The 19,731-nt window shown below is 31.2% G+C and overlaps 1 protein-coding gene across 2 annotated transcripts in view; it reads right to left on the bottom strand.

Annotated features, from left to right (window-relative positions):
* RUNX1 (RUNX family transcription factor 1) overlaps positions 1-19,731 on the bottom strand; it is a 313,280-nt gene that overhangs the window by 108,335 nt on the left and 185,214 nt on the right. For both annotated transcript variants that reach the window (XM_074300678.1, XM_074300679.1), the window contains one exon: positions 12,813-12,969. In XM_074300678.1, the coding sequence (XP_074156779.1) occupies positions 12,813-12,969 (157 nt within the window). The remainder of the gene's footprint in view (positions 1-12,812; positions 12,970-19,731) is intronic.

The raw sequence follows: 19,731 nt of genomic DNA, 5'->3' as shown, positions 1-19,731 counted from the left end.
TGTTGTGGATATTCCCTTCCAGAGCTAAGAGTGAGAAATTAACTTAGTTTAAGATATAAAAAAATGAATCAATGCTGTTTTGTTTAACTACGTAAAACAAAGTAAAAACAAGAACAATGATTTCATAAAAAAATGTAATTCAGATTTCTGCCACAAAATTTCAATTGGCCATGCAATGTAAAGATATCAGTTTGCTAAGGCTAGCTGAACATTCAATTCATCATACTAAAATATGAACAGTTGTTTGTCTTCATTGTTTTAAAGCAAGAGAAGAAAGTATACTTGTTGTTAAGTATGCTTAAAATCAATAACAGGAACAAAAGACAAGTAAACTTTTGATTAGTTATGATTAGTTATAATCTAGTTGCCATTATACTTACTCACTTTGTGTTTTCAATAAATCTTATGTCTATTTGATATCCTTAAAGTAGAAAAGTGGTCCACAGAGATAAACAACTAAACATTGCTCTTTCCCATAATATAAAACAGGAGTGTATGAATAATGAATTGGTTTATTTTCTATTATCAATATTGAATATTGAAATAATTGTTGAAAAACATTAACAGCCATTTATTTAAAAAATATAGGAAGAAACTGTGATAATTTGGTCCTTCTTTCCCTCCTGTTGTATGGGAATGCATCTTTCTGTGGAATTGTCTAAATAATGGAAATATCTAATTTAAAAAAATCCCCTAAATACAAAACATCATGTGTATGTGTAGAGTAGGAATGCAATAGTCCAGACCATAAACAACAAACACTGCACTACCTACCAACGAATATACTATATTTTCAACCTATTCATGATTTTGTTGTATGTGATTAAATTATAAGAGGTATCTCTCTGATTACATTTTGAAATGTAAAAATAAAAGCAAAACCACTACAAAGAAAAGACATGGGGAGGTTGTTATTTGGCCTAGTACAGCAAATTTATGGTGAGTGACAGTAAATATTATGTGCATGTATATGAAAACAGTAGACTTTGTGTTATGAATTGAGAAAATGCATGGAAACTTTTATCTCAACTTCACTAACAGCCTTCTAAAATTTTTACAGATTGAATGGAATTAGGTCTATATTTTAGTTATTCAAATAGTGCCCATTTGAAATAAAACATGCTATAAAATAAAGCATGGGATGAATTTATTAATTTATTTATTCACTAATTCACCCTTATGTTCATTATTTCATTCATAGTTAAGAAGCAGTGCATAGTGGATAGAGAATAGATTTTGAAATCAGGAATAATTGATTAAAAAGAATTTATTAAATATTCACTGTGTTCAAGCAGTATTCTAAAAAATAGGGGATTCAGAGAGAAGAGGAACACAGTTCTTGTTCTCAAGGAACTCAAATTCTATTGGGGGCCACAATATTTAGATGATTTTAGTTTCATAGCTTATAAGAAGGCCTTAAGGTCCTTAAAGTACAGCACTGATGCATAATTTGTTAATGTTGATTGGTCATATCCAATTCTTAATGATCCCATGTAACAGAGCATTCCAATACTGTCCGTGGGGTTTTCTTGGCAAAGGTACAAAAGTGGTTTGCCATTTCCTTCTTCAGTAAATTTAGGAATACAGAGGCTAAATGACTTGACTAGGTTGCTCAGATTGTGTCTCAGGTCAGATTTGAACTCAGGAAGATAAGTATTCTTGACTTCAGGCCCAGTACTCTGTGCACTATGGTGCCATCCCATCACTTTCTTAAGCCTAGACAATAACAATAACAGATCAAGCTCTTATTTGTAGCATTTGTCTATTTCTGAAATATAATGTTCACACTGAAAATTTGACAATTGCTTCTCATAGGGTCATTTCATCCAACCTATCCCACCTGATTTACCTCAACAACAATTCACAGCATAGAAAGGGAAATGAAGCAATAAAAATAATTTTGCAAAACACCATTCAACAAACAAACAAACCCCCCTTACACTTGTTAATGTTTGAAACAAAGATTTTGGAAATAGAAGGTGCATTTTGTGTTCATGATTCAGACTGCTGTTGCTATTTAAAATGCAAAATATTGAAAAATTCAGGGAACTACTCAGAGTTCAAGCTGCTCTATTTGGAATTTTTTATGTGTTCCCAAAGATTCTGTCTTATGCTTTCTCTGTATAACTGTCTCTCTCTCTTTCTCTGTCTTTCCATTTTTTTTCTGTCTCTTTGTCTCTGCCTCTTTCCTTTCTCTGTGTATATTTCTTTATTTCTCTGTCACTCTCTCTGTCTCATTCCCTCTCTCCTTTATTCCCTTTCCAAGTTTAGATAGATAGGCATGTTTACTCTTTTTCACTGGCATATATATCATTTTTGTGCAAATGATTCCTAAATGTATATAACTGGTCCTGCCAACTCTCCTGAACTCTGGTCCCTGATTACCAACTGCTGGTTATATATCTAAATTTGAATAGTTTAACAATAAGGTAACATATATCCCCATTGAAGCTTATCATTGTATAGGTCGTGTCAAGATGGTGGAGAAAAACAGGAAATTGCCTGAGTTTCCCCTTGTATTTTTTGTAAACAACATTAAATCAAGCTTATAAACAGATTTTGGAGTAATAAAACCAATAAAATGGAGTGAAACAATTTTTCCAGCTTAAGAAAACTTAGAATAACTTCAGAAAATATGTCTTATTTGGGTAAAAGGGAAACTCAACACAGCACAGTATCTGGGCAAGTTAGAGGGAAACTCTTAACCATAGCATAGATTAGCAACTGGGGCCCCTTAGTCCTGATTCAGCAGGTCAGTGGCAAAGCAGATCAGCTCTAAGACCTCCATCTTGAGCACAGAAGGCAAATTGGCAACCCCGGAATTCTTGCACAACAGGCTCAATTAGGTTGAGATATTCTAGTGCAGGGTGCAAACTGTCAGCACCTGAAACCCCAACACAGAAAGCCCCTGGCCCCCAGCATAATAAGTTTGGAACAATGCCTCCTGCACCCTAGGAGAAGAGATGAACTTTAAAAGCCATAAAATAGTCTAAAAATGAACAAAAACAAAAACAAAAAAACAAAACAAAAACAAAAACAAAAACAAAAAACAAAACAGAAACATTCCTGATGATAGATTATTATGGTAACAGGGAAGATCCAAAAACAAACTCAGAAGAGGACAGCAATGTAAAAATTCTCACATGTGAAACCTCAAAGGGGAAAATAAATTGGTCTTAGGTACCAAAAGCCTTCTTGGAAGAGCTTAGAAAAGATTTTGGAAAGCAAATAATAGAGATAAAAGAAAAATTGGGGAAATAAAATGAAGTTTTGCAAGAGAGAATCAACACCTTGAAAAAGAAAAGAGAAAAAATGACCAAAGAAAACAATTTCTTAAAAAATACAACTTGCCAAATGGGAAAAAAATCACTGAAGATAACAACTCCTTAAAAAGTAGAATTAGCTAAATAGAAAGAGATATAAAAGCTCACTGAAGAAAATAATTCCTTAAAAATTGGAATTGGGGGAGTGGAAGCTAATAACTTCATGAAATATCAAGAATCAGCCAAACAAAATCCAAAGATTAAAAAAAAATAGAAGAAGATGTAGAATTATAATACTGGAAAAACAGATCCTATAGGTCCAAGAGAGATAATTTAAGACAATATGAAAGACCTGATTGAGAGACAAACAGAAAGACAGAGTGCTTTGACATCATCTTTCAAGAAATTATTAAAGAAAACAGCCTTAAAACTAAATTAAATTAAAGAAAATTTACCCTTAGAACCAAAGGATAAAATAGTCATTAAAAGAATCCATTGACCACCACCTGAAAGTGAGCCCAAAATAAAAACACCATGGAATATTGGAAGTTAATTCCAGAATTACCAGGTCAAGGAGAAAATACTACAAGCAGCCAGAAATAAACAATTCAAATATCAAGGAGATACAAGCAGGATTACTCAGGATTTAGCAGTTTCTACATTAAAGAACCAGAAGGCTAGGAATATGATATTCCAGAAGGCAAAGGAGCTTAAATTATAACCAATAATCAATAACCCATCATAATTGAGCATAATCTTTCAGGAGAAAAGATGGATAGTCAACAAAATAGGGAACTTTCCTGATGAAAAAATCAGAACTGAACAGAAAATTTGCTCTTCAAATATAAAACTCAAGAAACATAAAAAGGTAAACAGGAAAGAAAAAATATTATTAAATAAGGTTAAACTGTTTACATCCCTATAAAGGAATATGACACTAGTAACACTTGAGAATTGTATCTCTATTAAGTCAGTTAAAAAGAATATCCATAGACAGAGAGAGTGAGTTTAAGGTGACTTTGATCTGATGATACAAAAAATAAGGGGTGAAAAAAAGGATTGTAGTGGGAGAAGAGGAAAGGGGGAAGCAGAATAGAGTAAATTACATCACATGAGGAAGCCCAAAAAAACCCTATGACAGTAGAGGAAAAGGGGGGAACTTTACTTGAACTTTACTCACATCAGATTTGGCTCACAAAGGGAATAACACACACACACTCAGGTATAGTATTTTATGTTATTATATAGGGAAGTGGGAGGGGAAAGGGGAAAGAAAAGGGGATTGAATATAAGAGACAGCTGAAAGGAGAACAAAAATAGGAGAAGAATGGGGAAAGGAAAGGAAGGCAATAGAAGGGAGTACAAGGAAAGTTGGAGTCAGAAGCAAAGCACTGGTGAGGAGGGACAAGTTGAAAAGAGAGAAGTATAATGAGAAAGAAAAATAGAATGGAGGAAAATACAGTTAGAAAATATAGTATAGTCATAATTATGAATATGAATGAGAAGAACTCTCTCATAAAGAAGTAGATAACAGAGTGGATTAAAAACCAGAATGCTACAATATATTGTTTGCAAGAAATACAATTGAAGATAGAGAGACACACACAGCTAAAGTTAAAAAAAAAAAGGCAGGAGTAGTAAGCCTGATCTCAGACAAAGCAAAGCAAAAAATAGATCTAATAAATAAGATAAGAAACAATATGTTTCCTAAAAGTAATATCAATACTAAACATACATACACCAAGTGGCATTCTTAGAGAAGAAGTTAAGTGAGTTATAGGAAGAAATAGCAAAATTATGTTAGTGTAAGACTTCAACCTTCCTCTCTCAGAACTAGATAAAACTACCCACAAAATAAAAAGGAAGTTAAGAGGGGGGAGGTTATTAGAATTTTAGAAAAATTAGGTATGATAGACCTTTGGAGAAAACTGATGGGGATAGAAAGAAATATACCTTTTTCTCAGCAGTACATAGCACCTCCATAAAAACTGACCATGTATTAGGGCAGAAACACCTGACAATGAAATGCAGATAGGCAGAAATATGAAATGAATCTTTTTCAGATCCTGATGCAATACAAATTATATGCAATAAAGGGCAATGGGAAGATGAATTAAAATAATTGGAAACTAAGTAATCTAATCCTAAAGAATGAGTAGGTCAAATAATAATCATAGAAACAATAATTTCATCCAAGAGAATGATAATGAAACAACATACCAAAATTTATGGGATGAAGCCAAAGAAGTACTTAAAGGAAATTATGCATTGCTAAATGCTTCTATAAATAAAATAGAGAAAGAACAGATCAATGAATTAGGCACACAAATAAAAAAGCTAAAAAATGAGAACACATTAAAAATCCCCAATTAAATACCTAATTAAAATTTCTCAAAATCAAAGGATAGATAAATATAATTGAAAGTAAGAAAAACTATTGAACTAATAAATAAAACTAAGTTAGTTTTATGGGGGAAAACCAATAAATAGTTAAGTCTTTGGTTAATTGATTAAAAAAAGAAGAAAACCAAATAACCAGCATCAAAAATGAAAAGGGTGAATTCACCAGCAATGAAGAGGAAATTAGAACAACAATTAGGAGTTATTTCTCAATTCTATGCTAATAAATCTGATATAAATTAAGTGGATGAATACTTACAAAAATTTAAGTTGCCAGATTAATAGAAGATGAAATAAAATATTTAAAAAATACCATTTGAGAAAAGAAGATCGAACAAGCTATCTATGAACTTCATAAACTGTTTTCTAGGGCTAAATGGATTTACAAGTGAATTCTACCAAACATTTAAAGAACAATGAATTCTAATACTATATAAACTATCTGAAAAATAAGCAAAGGAGTCCTACCAAATTTTTTTTATGACACAAATGTAGTGCTGATATTGAAACCAAGAAGAACTAAAACAAAGAAAATTGTAGCCTTAATGAATATTAATGCAACAATTTAAAATGAAATGTTAGCAAAGAGATTACAGCAATTTATCACAAAGATATATTATGACAAGGTGATATTTATCCCAGGAATTCAGGGCTGTTTCTATATTAGGAAGCTATGAGCATAACTGACCTTATCAATAAAAAAACTAACTGAAATCATATGATTATCTCAATAGAAGCTCAAAAGATTTTTTGACAAAATACAGCACTCATTCCTACTAAAACACTAGAGGGCATAGGAATAAAGAGAGCTTTCCTTAAAATGATAAGTAGAATCTATCTTAAACCATCAGCTTTATTATGTATAATGAGGATAAGGTAGAAGTTTTCCCAATAAGATGAGGGTGAAACAAGAATAACTATTATCACCAGTATTATTCAATATTGTACTATAATTGTTGCCTTTAGCAGTAAGAGAAGAAAAAGAAATGGAAAGAATTAGAATAGGCAGTGAGGAGGAAACAAAACTATTACTTTTTGCAGATGATATGAAGATATACTTAGAGAATCAACTAAAAAACTACTCGAAATAATTAATAACTATAACAAAGTTGTAGCTTAAAAAATAAACACATAAATCATCAGCATTTTTATATATATCCATCAAAGCCCAGGAACAATAGATAGAAAGGAAATTCCATTTAAAATAACTGTAGACCAAAAATATTTTGGAGTCTACCTATCAAGGCAAACCCAGAAACTATATGAACACACTTACCAAGCACTACTTATGTAAATAAAGTCAGAACTAAACAATTGGAAAATTTCAGTCGCTCGTGAATAGGCTGAGCTAAAGTATTAAACCATTATTCTACATAATTAATGTATTCAGTGCCATACCAATCACACTGCCAAAAATCATTTTATAGAGCTAGAATAAAAATCAACAAAATTCATCTGGAGGAACAAAAGCTCAAGAATATCAAGGGAATTAATGGAAAAAATGTGAAGCTTAACTGTGCCAGATCTAAAAGTGGAAATCATCAAAATCATTTGGTATTGGCTAAGAAATAGAGTGATGAAATAGTGGAATAATTTAGGTACACAAGACATAGTAGTAAATAATTATAATAATCTATTTTTGATAAACACAAAGATTGTAGCTTCTGGGATAAGAACTCATTATATGACAAAAACTACTAGGAAAATTAGAAAATAGTATGACAGTAGCTAGGTATAGACCAGCATCTCACACCATATACAAAGATAAGATAAAAATGGGTAGGTACATGCTTTAGACATAAAGAGGGTTACCATTAGGAGAACAAGGCATAGTTTAACTGTCAGGTCTATGGAGAAGGGAAGAATTTATGACCAAACAAGAGAGGACATTATAAAATGCAAAAAGACTAATTTGATAAATTAAATTAAATTAAATTTAAAAGTATTTGCACAAATAAGGCCAATGCAGCTAATATTAGAAGGGAACCAGGAAACTGGGAAATAATTTTTACAGTCAATGCTTATAATATTTCTCAAATACATAGACAACTCTATCAAATTTATAAGAACAAATCATTCCACACTTGATAAATGGTCAAAGGATATGAATAGGCACATTTTCAGAGGAAGAAATTAAAGTTATCTATATCCATGAAAAGGTGCTCAAAATCACTATTAATTAGAGAAATTAAAATTAAAACAATTCTGAGGTATCACCTCATACCTATCAGATTGACTAATATGACAGAAAAGAAAAATGATAAATTTTGGAGAAGATGTGGGGGAAATGGGTACACTAATACTACTTTGTTGATAGAATTGTGAACTGATTCAACCATTCTGAAGAGCAATTTAGATTTGTGCTTGAAAGGCTATAAAATATGGCTATATATAGGCTATAGATACATCAACACCACTACTAGGTCTGTACACCAAAGAGATTACAAAACATGAAAAAGGACCCACACATACAAAAGTATTTATATCAATTCTTTCTGTGATGGCTTAGAATTAGAAATTGAGAGGATACTTATAAATTGGGAAATAGATGAACAAATTATGGTATATGGATGTAATGGATTACTATGAGTCTATAAGAAATGATGAGAAGACAGATGTCGGAAAAATCTTGAAATAATTACATGAATTAATGCTAAGTGAGCAGAACCAGGAAAACACTGTACATAGTAAACTGCAACATTGTCCACCGATCAACTACGATACACTTAGTCCTCAGCAACACAATTCTCTTAAGTTAGTTTTAAAAGGTTCATAGTGGAAAATGCTATCCACCTTCAGAGAAAAAACTGTGGAATCTGAATGCAGATTGTAGCATACTCTTTTTGTTTTTTTTTTTTCTTATGATTTTTCCCTTTTATTCTGATTCTTATTTCACAACATAACTAATGTGAAATATGTTTAATATGATTGCATATGTATAACCTATATCAGATTGCTTCCTGTTTTAGGGAGGACAGAGGGTATGAGGGAGGGAGAAAAATTTGAACTCAAAATTTTATGAAAGTGAATATTGAAAATTATCTTGGTGAACATGAACTTGTGGAAGGCTTTATATAGCAAAGTCAGATCTTTTTTTTTTTTCTTATTTTCATGCTAGTGAATACTTTCAATAAACAATTCCCTAGAATTGTTGGTCAAACACAAATTATGACCATAACATAAAATAGTTAAAAGAACAATGGATTTCAAATCAGAAAACCCAGGCTCAAGTGCTATCTTTGCCATTTACTATCCTATGACTTCAACTTCTTCATCTATTAAAAAAAGCTAATTACATAATACCCCTTCTCAGTGCTATTGTGACAAAAATGAGATATATTTTTATATTTATGTGTATGTGTGAAATATCATTAATAAGGAGAATCTCTGGTCTCAGTTTGATTTTAAAAAAGATTTTCTCTTCCATTCTCATTTTAAGACAGAATCAAATGTCTGTCTCATATGCTCATACTTATTATTTTTGGTTTGTGGTACAGATCTAGGGAATTTACATGAAAACTGAATCAAAGGGACATTGAGTTAGAAAAAATATGGGACTTTCACATCTATTTAAATTGGTGAAGGGAGAGCAGTGAATAGGAAAACAACAGATTTAGGGAAGTATTAGAATCCTCAAACTGTATGGGGAGGGGGATGTATTAAGACCTTAAAAGCCAGATAGGCAGGTTTTCCCAGTTGCATGATGAACCTGAGGTTAGGAGCAGTAATCCTGGACATCAGCCAGTGCCCAACAGATTTGTTTTGTAGAGCAGAGAAAGCCCTTCCATGTTCACTATTTTGTTATTTCCAAGGACTATTTTTTAGTAATTTTTAAAAGAATCTTTTTCCCCTTCCTTTGTGAACCCTGTAAAAGGCTGAAGAGCAATAAAAACTTGTTTTTGAAGCATTATAAAGTATGACTGACAGGATGTTCAGTTTCTTCTTTGCCATACTTTGCTTTGTGTCTATTCTAATTGCATATTTTGATGCACAAAGTTTTAAAAACAACACATGAAAGAGTGGCTTGTTTTAAGATCTCTTTATAGGAAGTAATGATACTTTAAAAGGAATGAATGTCATGGAAAATTAACACTAATTGTAAAATTAGTGAGATTCATCTACTCTCACAGTAATGGAAGCAAATTGCAAAAAAAAAAAAAAAAATTGGCAGCCTTCTGATGTTGACACTTACATTTGGTACAACAACATCCCACCTTAGCACAGAATAAGGGAAAATAAGAAATTGATGCAGATTATCATATCTTTAAAAAGTTCTCTATTACAGCAATGATCAGATCTTACTAAAAGCAAATACACAGTAACCATAACAGACTCAAACTTTCAATTATAGTTTTATGTAACTTTGCTTTCTACTTATCACATGTAGGAAGGTGAACCTGTTTGAAAACAAATATTTCATTTATAATCTTCCTTCCTTCCTTCCTTCCTTCCTTCCTTCCTTCCTTCCTTCCTTCCTTCCTTCCTTCCTTCCTTCCTTCCTTCCTTCCTTCCTTCCTTCCTTCCTTCCTTCCTTCCTTCCTTCCTTCCTTCCTTCCTTCCTTTCTTTCTTTCTTTCTTTCTTTCTTTCTTTCTTTCTTTCTTTCTTTCTTTCTTTCTTTCTTTCTTTCTTTCTTTCTTTCTTTCTTTCTTCTTTTTTTTTGGTACAGGTAATCAAAACAAGCACAACCTTCCTTCGGATTCAAATTTTTCTCTTCAGGGTATATGAGAACTCAAGAATAGACCAGCACAAATCAAGCAGCCAAATGCAAACGTACACACCTTTAGTAAACAATTCATTGTTATACAAGTAAACAAAACTATCTATTAGTCACCCATTCAAAATAGGAATATCTACTGGTGTTTAGGAGATTAGAACTTTAATACAGAAAAGAGGGCAAGCAGTTTCCAAATATCCATTAAGTACCATCACCATCCACACATATCTCCAGAAACCATATATTTTTAAGTAAAATGTAAGTTATATTAGTAAACTAATTCTCAAAACTTTCACAAGCAAAACATGAGATAGCTATATATTCAAGTAGGAGATGATTTCTTTAGAAAACTATTGTACTCCATTTCACTATTAAAATCTAAATATTGAAAATCAAGAATATGTTTGTGACATTTAGCTCAGCAAAACATTCAAGGATCCAAACTGCAGATCTCCATTTTTTTTAAGTTTCTCAATCCCTTTACTAGCTATCCCTCTAAAATCTTTGAAATGTTTTCTACATCACAAGACAAATTCCAATTATTGGGAGGAGAGTAGCTCTAATAAAAGAACATGTTTAATAACTGATACTTTTACATATTGTAGATATTCTTATATATGAAAACATAGCTCATGCTTTCATTAAATGGATATTTTTTTTCTTTATAATAACATTATCCTTAGAACTAGTAAGTTATAATAGAAATAACATCTTTTTCCCCTAGATACTCCTTTTAAAAAATGTACCTATTAGGTTAATAGAACCAATTAAACTAATAGAACCAATAAGAATCAAACAACAACCAAAATACCTTCCCTCAACTATCCTGGAATACTTATGGTATATTATATATTCCTTTTAATGAATGCTTATTGACTTTTTAAAAATAATGAAAATAGATATTATACTTGTATGTATTTTAGTAACATCTTTTAAAACTTTTAAAGTTTTAAATATTATTTGAACATAATAAAATATATCTTTTAAAATATTTTTGCCCTTTTTTTTTTAACTCTATCTAACATATCAGGTACTTGTAAATTGATTCAGTCCTACAATCAGAGTGGCACAATAGAAAGGGAACAGCTCTGACAGTTTAAAAGACCTGGATTCAAGTCTTCTCTGACTTGCACAAGCTTTATCAGTCATGTTACCATGTCAAGTCACTTAAACTCTCAGAGCCCCAGGCAACATTCCGAGATGACAAACTATAGAATAGCTGCCAATCTTTACTGGTGGAGGGAGTTTTCAACACTGATGAAATCATAGGTCAGAGCCAAACAACAACACACACTTTAATCCTATAATGCAGAAGCAAACCTTTTCTGATAAACCAAGCCATCCCCTTAAACTGTACATCTGCCCTCATTTTCTGCTGTTCTAAACATGTCAGGCACACATAATGAAGTGATTAACATAAAAGCCACTATACATGTAATAATAATTAACCAACAAGGCTGAAACTCTCTTGACAAATTGAATTAAATAGTGCTTATTGTCGGAGGAGCTAGACAAAAGAAAACAGAGGTCATCAGATATAAGTGTAACAAGAGGACATAATGCAAGTAGACCACAGATGAAACTGAATCAGTATGCCATGGTGAATTTTTCTTCAGTTTTTCACAATATAAACATATAAGATTTATTACAATATAACTTTGTTATATTGCAAAGGCACTAGCTTGCAATATATTTTACATATAAACTCCTTAACTAATAATCTATTTCAGAGATATAAAACTAACAAGGCCTAAAAAACATAGTTACCCTCAAAATTCTCAAAGGTGATCCAAGTCAGATTAAATTGTAATTAGGAAATGTTTAACAAAATAAATAAAATATAATAAAACATAGATAATATTAATTTGTGGTTTTCTATGTCAAATGAAGCCCTCAGGGGATCTGTTTCTATTTGAGTTTGACACTACTAATCTAGATTGTTAAATCTTAATTACCACCTAATATCACTTGTTCACAAGTGGTAGTATATGCTACGTAAGTTTAAAGTTTCTTTTTAAAAGTATCTGTTAAAAAGAGAATCTCTACTTTAATCTTACTGAAAAAAAGTATATATGTATACATATACACACACATATATACTTTTGAATATGAGGGGGAAAAACAAGAAGTTATGTCCTGAAATATATGATTCAAATTACACAACTTTTAAAGACATTTAAAAAAAACTTATACTATGGTATATAAAATAAGAACCCAATTCAGCAAAGACATTAATTTCATTCTGGAATTCACAGTGAAATGAAAATAAAAAAGTTAAAGGTAGAAGTCCATGATAGAAATTGAGCAATTTTTTAAAGTGGGTTTTTCCTCAAGGAAATAGTATACTTTATAAATATATGTATATGCATAATACATACAACATACACATTACTTAGCATAAGCATATCTACATGCAGTCATGGAAAATAAGTACCTCTTCCACTTCTTCCTACAAATCTGAGATCATTGAATCTTGCAACTTGGTTCTTCATTGCTGCTGTAGCATTTCTCAGTTCAGCAGAATAATTTTCATCATTTCCAGCCATCACAGTGACCAAAGTCCCATCAGGAACATCTCCCAAGGCAACCACCTAAAGTCAATCAAAAATACAGACATTAAAAATTCTAGTTTGGGATTTATTGACACAGTAATCTATAAAAATTAAATATTAAATTGTATTATTTTAAAATTGTTAAGGAAAAGCAACTAGAGTTTATGCAATACCCCCAAATCTATGTATGAGAAGTTATTTTCACATGCATTTTATAAAATTTAAATATAGGCTTTTAAATAGTGGAATATCTATCTAAATTAATGTAACCTAATAAAATAAAAAAAATCTACAACAACTCTCTAGCAATATGATATCAGTTGGAAATTTTACTTTTAAGAATAATATAATTTGTTAGGTCAATTTCTTTTTCTACAAAAATAATGTTTTTAGCTTCTTTTTGTTCTTGCCTGAATTTGCATATTTCTCTAGTATAGGTAGTTTAGATGAACAAACTCTCTCTATTGAAACTACTACCTGCTCTGAAATTTTTTTTATCTTAGAGAGTTGAGGTTAAATGGCTTTTTCCAAAGTCACACAAATAATAGGTACACAAGTTTTAGTCAAAAGTGTCAAAAACAGGACTTCATTTCAGGTCTCACTGACTTGGATGCCAGGCACAGTTCTATCCACTATTTTGCAATGCCCTTCTGAGATATTTCATTCTTATGTAAAACCTAGAAATTAAGCTTTGAAAGATGGTACCATAAGAGATTAAATGCCATACCATATACAAAAACTAAACATTCTAATTAGCATAATAATCCTTTCTTTGTGTTTTACTTCTGCTGGCATACTTTTAGATTCAAAGAAAGAATGGGTGCACATATACTTGAGAGAGAAGTAACTAGCCTTAGATTTTTTTTTATTTTATTTTTTTTTACTTTGCCATAAAAATATCTAAATTTGTTTTGGAGGGAAATTTAATTTGATCTTCACAGTTGAGTTGATGAAAATTCTTTAATCACTTTTAAACTGTCCTTTGGAATACCATTTTGTTGATTTTCTGATAAAATGCCTGTTTTGTTATGTCTTTCAATTGATTGAGAATTTTGAAGTGCTATACCAATGCTAGCTAGTGTTAGTGTTACTGGCTTTGAATTAAGTTCTGGGACTAAAAGGGGAAAAATATGCCATAAACGAATCTCTTGACTTTAAAACTTATTATAAAATAAACATCTCCAAAGGCCCAGATTCCACAATCTGTGAGTTCTTCAGGAATTCAGGATCTTCTTGAATGGTACTGATAACTATGGGTGGATCTCAGAGAAACATTTAATAGATCTGGAAAGATACTTCATGTACAACTCTATCTCAATTCAAATCCTTGATATTTTCTCAATCCTCTTTCTAATTTTCTTCTATCATATAGAATTCATTCTTCTTGACCTTTGATAACTTTTCCAAGCTACCTCTGCCTACCTATCTAACTTCCCTGCCCTATCTATCTCTAATCATTTTTCTTTTAATGGTATACAAAGCTACTTTGGTCTTTAGTTATTATTGTTGTCAAGGCCTAGACCTTCCATCATCTTCAATAGTGAGCTCTGTGCTTCTTGGAATTTTGATCTACTCCATTTCCTTTTATCATGACCTTGAGACAATTATTTACTATTTTCTTTGAAATGGTACCTCTTCTCTGATAGAATGACAAGAAAAAACATTCATTCTTAGATGTGATAATAGCTCATTTTCAATATATTTTTTGATATTCAAAATATTTTCCTTAAAATACTGTGAAATAGGATGTGTAAGTAATATGCCATTTGTCATTTTGAAAAACTGAACCTCAGAGAAGTTCAGTGACTTCCAAAGTTACAGAAGTAGTTAGTGTTACTATCTCAGACTCCCTAAGGTTTTCTGTCTCCAAGATAAGTATATCAGGTGATCAGTACACATGGCAAATTATCTTTAATCACAATACTAAACCTGCATAAAGCATTTTGCTTGTCTAATTTAAGCCAAGAAATTAGAATTAGGGAAAGTTATTTTGTTCCCATTTTTTTTGAAAAAATGCTGTTACTTTATATACATATATATATATATTATATATATGTGTGTGTGTATGTGTGTATGTGAGGGACTGTATATGTGTATGCTTCTTAGTTCTTTGATTCTTATATTAAATCCTTTTATGTTTTTTAATGTAGACCACAAATATGATATATTCTTTGGTTAACAGAAAGGAAAGAATTGTTTTTCCACTCATTATTTACATATTCCATTATATATTATATATATTATATATTCCATTATATATTATATATTCCATTCTATCAGAAGCATCTTTTCTACAGTGGGTAGACCAGTTGACCTTAAGAACTAAGTGTAAGTTTCACCTCTGACAGATGCTGGCTGTATAAGGCAAGGTAAATAACAATCTCCTAGTACTTCAGACAGCAATCTAAAAATGTAAGTTGCAGATCAGGTGCCATTTTGCATTAGCTAAGGTAGGTCTTCATCAGGTTCTCCTTATTAATGATGAAATCATAATTCTAATTTTTTAAATGATCACTCTCACTTCAGTATTCTTTTTGTAGAGCTTTTAAATTGTACTCTATTGGATCTCTTCTATAGTTTTGGATTTTTTTTCTCACTTCCCTAAATATAATTAGTCTCACACAGTGTTGAAATGCCCTCCTTAAGTACATATTTCAACTTCCTCCTTTCCTCCTCCCCATGGTAGCTCAGGCTTCCTTATTTAATTCAACATTCACTAAGTACACAGGGACTGGGTTAAAACATTTGTTTTGCAAAGTGAATAATTCATTGTTGAGGCAGAATTTAAAAAAAAATTTAAATAAATAAATCTGCTTTATGAATATACATTTTAAACCATCTCCATCTCAGCAAAGTTCCATTTGAATCACCACAGCTCCATGATTATTTTGTTTCTTTTTGCCAAAGTTGTACAGATTATTAATTTGACTGCTGAAATAAACAATCCATTTTGAATTTCTCAACAAACCTTTAAAATATGATAATATGTTTGTTAAATTGTAAAAGGCTGTTGGCATAATTTTTTAAAGGTAAGAAAATTAGGATTTTATATGTGTGTGTGTGTGTGTGTGTGTGTGTGTGTGTGTGTGTGTATTTAAATTAAAGGTACCATCCAAGGAACATGTTGTGTTTGATGTTCTGTATCATTACTTTTTTTCTTGTGGCAGTTAAGGGAAGGATTGGAGTAAGAAAAATACAAAACAATCACTATCTGTATATTTTGTACTACAAAATGACTACTACCATAACTAATACTATATAATTAAAGTTTAAAGATTGGGTTACTTTATTTTAAAGCTGAATTTTAAATTAAAGTTTCTGTTAATGTCTTACAATGTCATCTATAGACAATATGAAAAGAAATCAAAAAAGAATTTAGTTTTATAGGTGTGGAGGAAGGAGTATGTGGAATTAAAGATCATAAACAATAAGTAGGAAAATACAAACATTTACACTATGACACAGACTAAACAGACAAGAAGGAGCTTGTTGAATGAACCTCTTACATTATGATTTATTTTTCTATTTAAAGTATTATCAGGCAGACATGGCTCTTTTCAAGTGATGTGTTTCAGGCCAGTTCCAATAATCTTTCGATGAAGAGAATCATCTGCATCCAGAGAGAGGACTGTGGGGATTGAGCGTGGATCACAACATAGTATTACTTTTGTTGTGGTTTGCTTGCATTTTGTTTTCTTTCTCATTTTTTTTCCTTTTTGATTTGATTTTTCTTGTGCCAGCATGATAATTATGGAAATATGTATAGAAGAATTGCACATGTTTAACATATATTAGGTTACTTGACATCTAGGGGAGGGAGTGGGGAAAGGGAGGGAGAAAAAAAATTGGAGCACAAGGTTTTGCAAGGGTGAATCTTGAAAATTATTTATGCATATATTTTGAAAATAAAAAAGCTTTAAAATAATAAAGTATCAGGAAAATGAGCAGAATGACAATACTTTCATACTCAGGACTACATGGATGCTTTTATGGATGTCTTGGCTTGTCCTTTCACACCATCGTTGCTATGTTAAACTAACGTTACTAAAGTCATAGTTTTAATTCATTTAGTTTAAAATCCCTTAATTTTCTGGTCTTCCAAAAGACTGTTGTGACGCAGAACTTTGAATCCAGTAGAGTTTGTAATTCATTCATAACTAGGAGTAGTAGTCTTGCTGATGGAAATAATTCTTAGCTTTTTCTTGTGGTATAAAGATTACCTAATAAGCAATTCAAGCTCTCAGAGTTTTGATAATTTTTAGTGTATTACTAGCATTAATCAAACTTTCTTATATCATCTTATTTCTCTGGCTTATTTAATATCTTTTAAATGATATTTTAAACCACTCAGACATATTTTATAAATTTTTTTTGTAAAAAACGTATTAATGAGCAACTGATTTTCTAAAATTTAGCAAAATACACATCCTTCCTATCTAAGTAATGCATCTTATTATCTAAAGTAAGAATTACAGTAAAACTCAACTTTAGAACTATTTTACAATAATTCACAATTTTAAATCTTCCTTTAAGTCTAAAGATTTCAGTTATAGCATATCAGGAGATGGCTCAGTAAGTCCTGAAATCTTTCAATGTTTTTATACCATTAGATGTAGTTTGTCCTTTAGAGGGAATTTGGAATTTATTTTTTAATTTTTGGAATGTATTTTATTTTTTGTTTTGTCATCAACTTTTCTTATTTTCTCTCTCTCTTTTTTTTTTTTTTGCTACTGTTGCTGCTGAATGCTTTACATAGTTAACTGAAAATGTCTAAAAATGTAAATTTTGAAATGTATTGTTTTGCAATCAATAAATGAGATAGGTGGCAGGGGTAAAGAGATATTTCAGCTTTGGCTTAGTCACTCCTTGAAGGTTTTTCCCTTCTAACTCTGCTTTACTAACTCTAAACCTCTGCATTTATTGTGCATTAAGGAAAACAGAGTAGGTAAATTTCAGTGCAGTATTCATTAGGGAAAAACTAAGTTACTCAGCAACAGGCCTGTATTTGAACAGGATGGAGACAATGTAATTAATCTATTTGATTATTTTGATAATTTCTTTCCCCAATGTGCACTTAATTTTTAAGGGGAGTCCTCTAGCCTTACATGCTATAGCATATAAAATACTAAGATAACAGCAATCTTAATTCATTTGAAAAATAAGAAATTAAAAGGAAGGAGACATTTCTAAAAAGAATCATCACCAGACAAATATGCTTTTTTTTTTTTTTAATAGAGGAACTCATTAATTACATGGTATCTTCCATCCTCTTTATTTTTGAAGGAATAATGTTTTCTCTTTCCTACTATAACTTTCTGTGATGAGCAGTTTTATATCTTTAAAAAGAATCATTACCCAGACAAATATGCTTTTTCTAAAAATAGGAATTCATTATTGACATGGCTTTTTAAAAACAATTATTTTCCTCCATCTTCTTTATTTTTGAACTATTAATGTTTTCTCTTTCCTAATGTAACTTTCTGTGATGAGAAGTTTTATATGTTGGAAAGGGGAGATTAGTATCTTTAATTATATAATTTTAAGCGTAAAGTAAATGTGAGGAGTATGAAGGATATGAAGCATATTGGGGAGCAAGTGTTAAATAAAAGCATCTGATACTGGACTCTCTACTCCTACTTATAAATTCCTTTTAAATATCATTATATAAGTATTCCTTTTATCTGCACATCTCTGCATGGTCTTCTCAACACTGGGAAATGATCTTAGACTTTGATGCTCAGGGTGGGCAAAGGAAGGTTATAGGTAGGAAGACTGTCTTAGCGAAGGGATTAGGCTGAATTAAACTTCAAAATGTGTTCTTGATCTTCAATGTAAATAAATGGAGAAGAGATAAAATTATAAGGCAACCCTATACCTTTCACCTAGCACAAATTAAAATAAAACTGTTTTCAGGACAAAGAGTGGGGTGTTTTTCATAAAGAGATCTATTGTTTAAAAAAAAAAAGTTATTAGACAACAGAGATGTAGAATTTTCCCTGAATTTAAGAGCAAGGAAGAAACTCTATTAATAATTGTGCATCCCCTAGAAGATTGTCAAATGCAGAATTATTTAAAATAGTATTAAGTCAAGAAATGCATAGTGTACAGAAACAAAAGGCTAGTTTAAAAGAAGCAGAAGATATAATTACCCAAATGAGAAAGAAAAAAAGTGGTGCATTTCTATAACTTGAATCACCTGGCTTAAAAATCTCTTTAAAGTTTTCAAAAGCCTTTTAAATCAGCACTGCACTGATAAGTTCAAAAACAAGGAAGAAGGGAAAGGAACAATCAAGGGAAAAAATGTTTTGATTTTGCTGCAACTCTGTGTTTTTAATGTTAGGATTGTCTATTTACTTCCTAGCTAAAGACCCTTGCTTAAAGGAGTCCAAAGCTGATGTGGGGCAGCCTTCTACATCAAAAGTGAGAAAAAAATCCTTATACAAACTTCAATTCCCTGCTCCTTTCCTCCACTTTCACCCCAAATAGAAATCGCTGCTAAATCAGGCATTGGTTCAAGGCATCTTCTTTTAAAAGTACACCCTCAGTTACCTTTCACTGCCTCAAGGCTTTAATTTAGGTGAATCAAGTGATAACATTTAGGAGAGTTCCAGGAAAAGAACCAAGATTTGCTACTCTTGGCATTTGGAAGGATGGGACTATTGCTTAACATAATTATTTAGAAAACTTTTTCAAAATTTAATGTAATCATGTTTTCTCTGTTGTTTGCCTATGACAACACTCAAGGGACTAAAAAAAAATGCACAAGCCCAATAGACATTTTCCTCTTTGCCAAGACATAAA

The sequence above is a fragment of the Sminthopsis crassicaudata genome, chromosome 3 (genome assembly GCF_048593235.1).
Source record: "Sminthopsis crassicaudata isolate SCR6 chromosome 3, ASM4859323v1, whole genome shotgun sequence".
Lineage (NCBI taxonomy): Eukaryota > Metazoa > Chordata > Mammalia > Dasyuromorphia > Dasyuridae > Sminthopsis > Sminthopsis crassicaudata.
The sequence above is the reverse complement of the archived record's forward strand: the minus strand, read 5'-3'. Positions and strand labels throughout refer to the sequence as shown.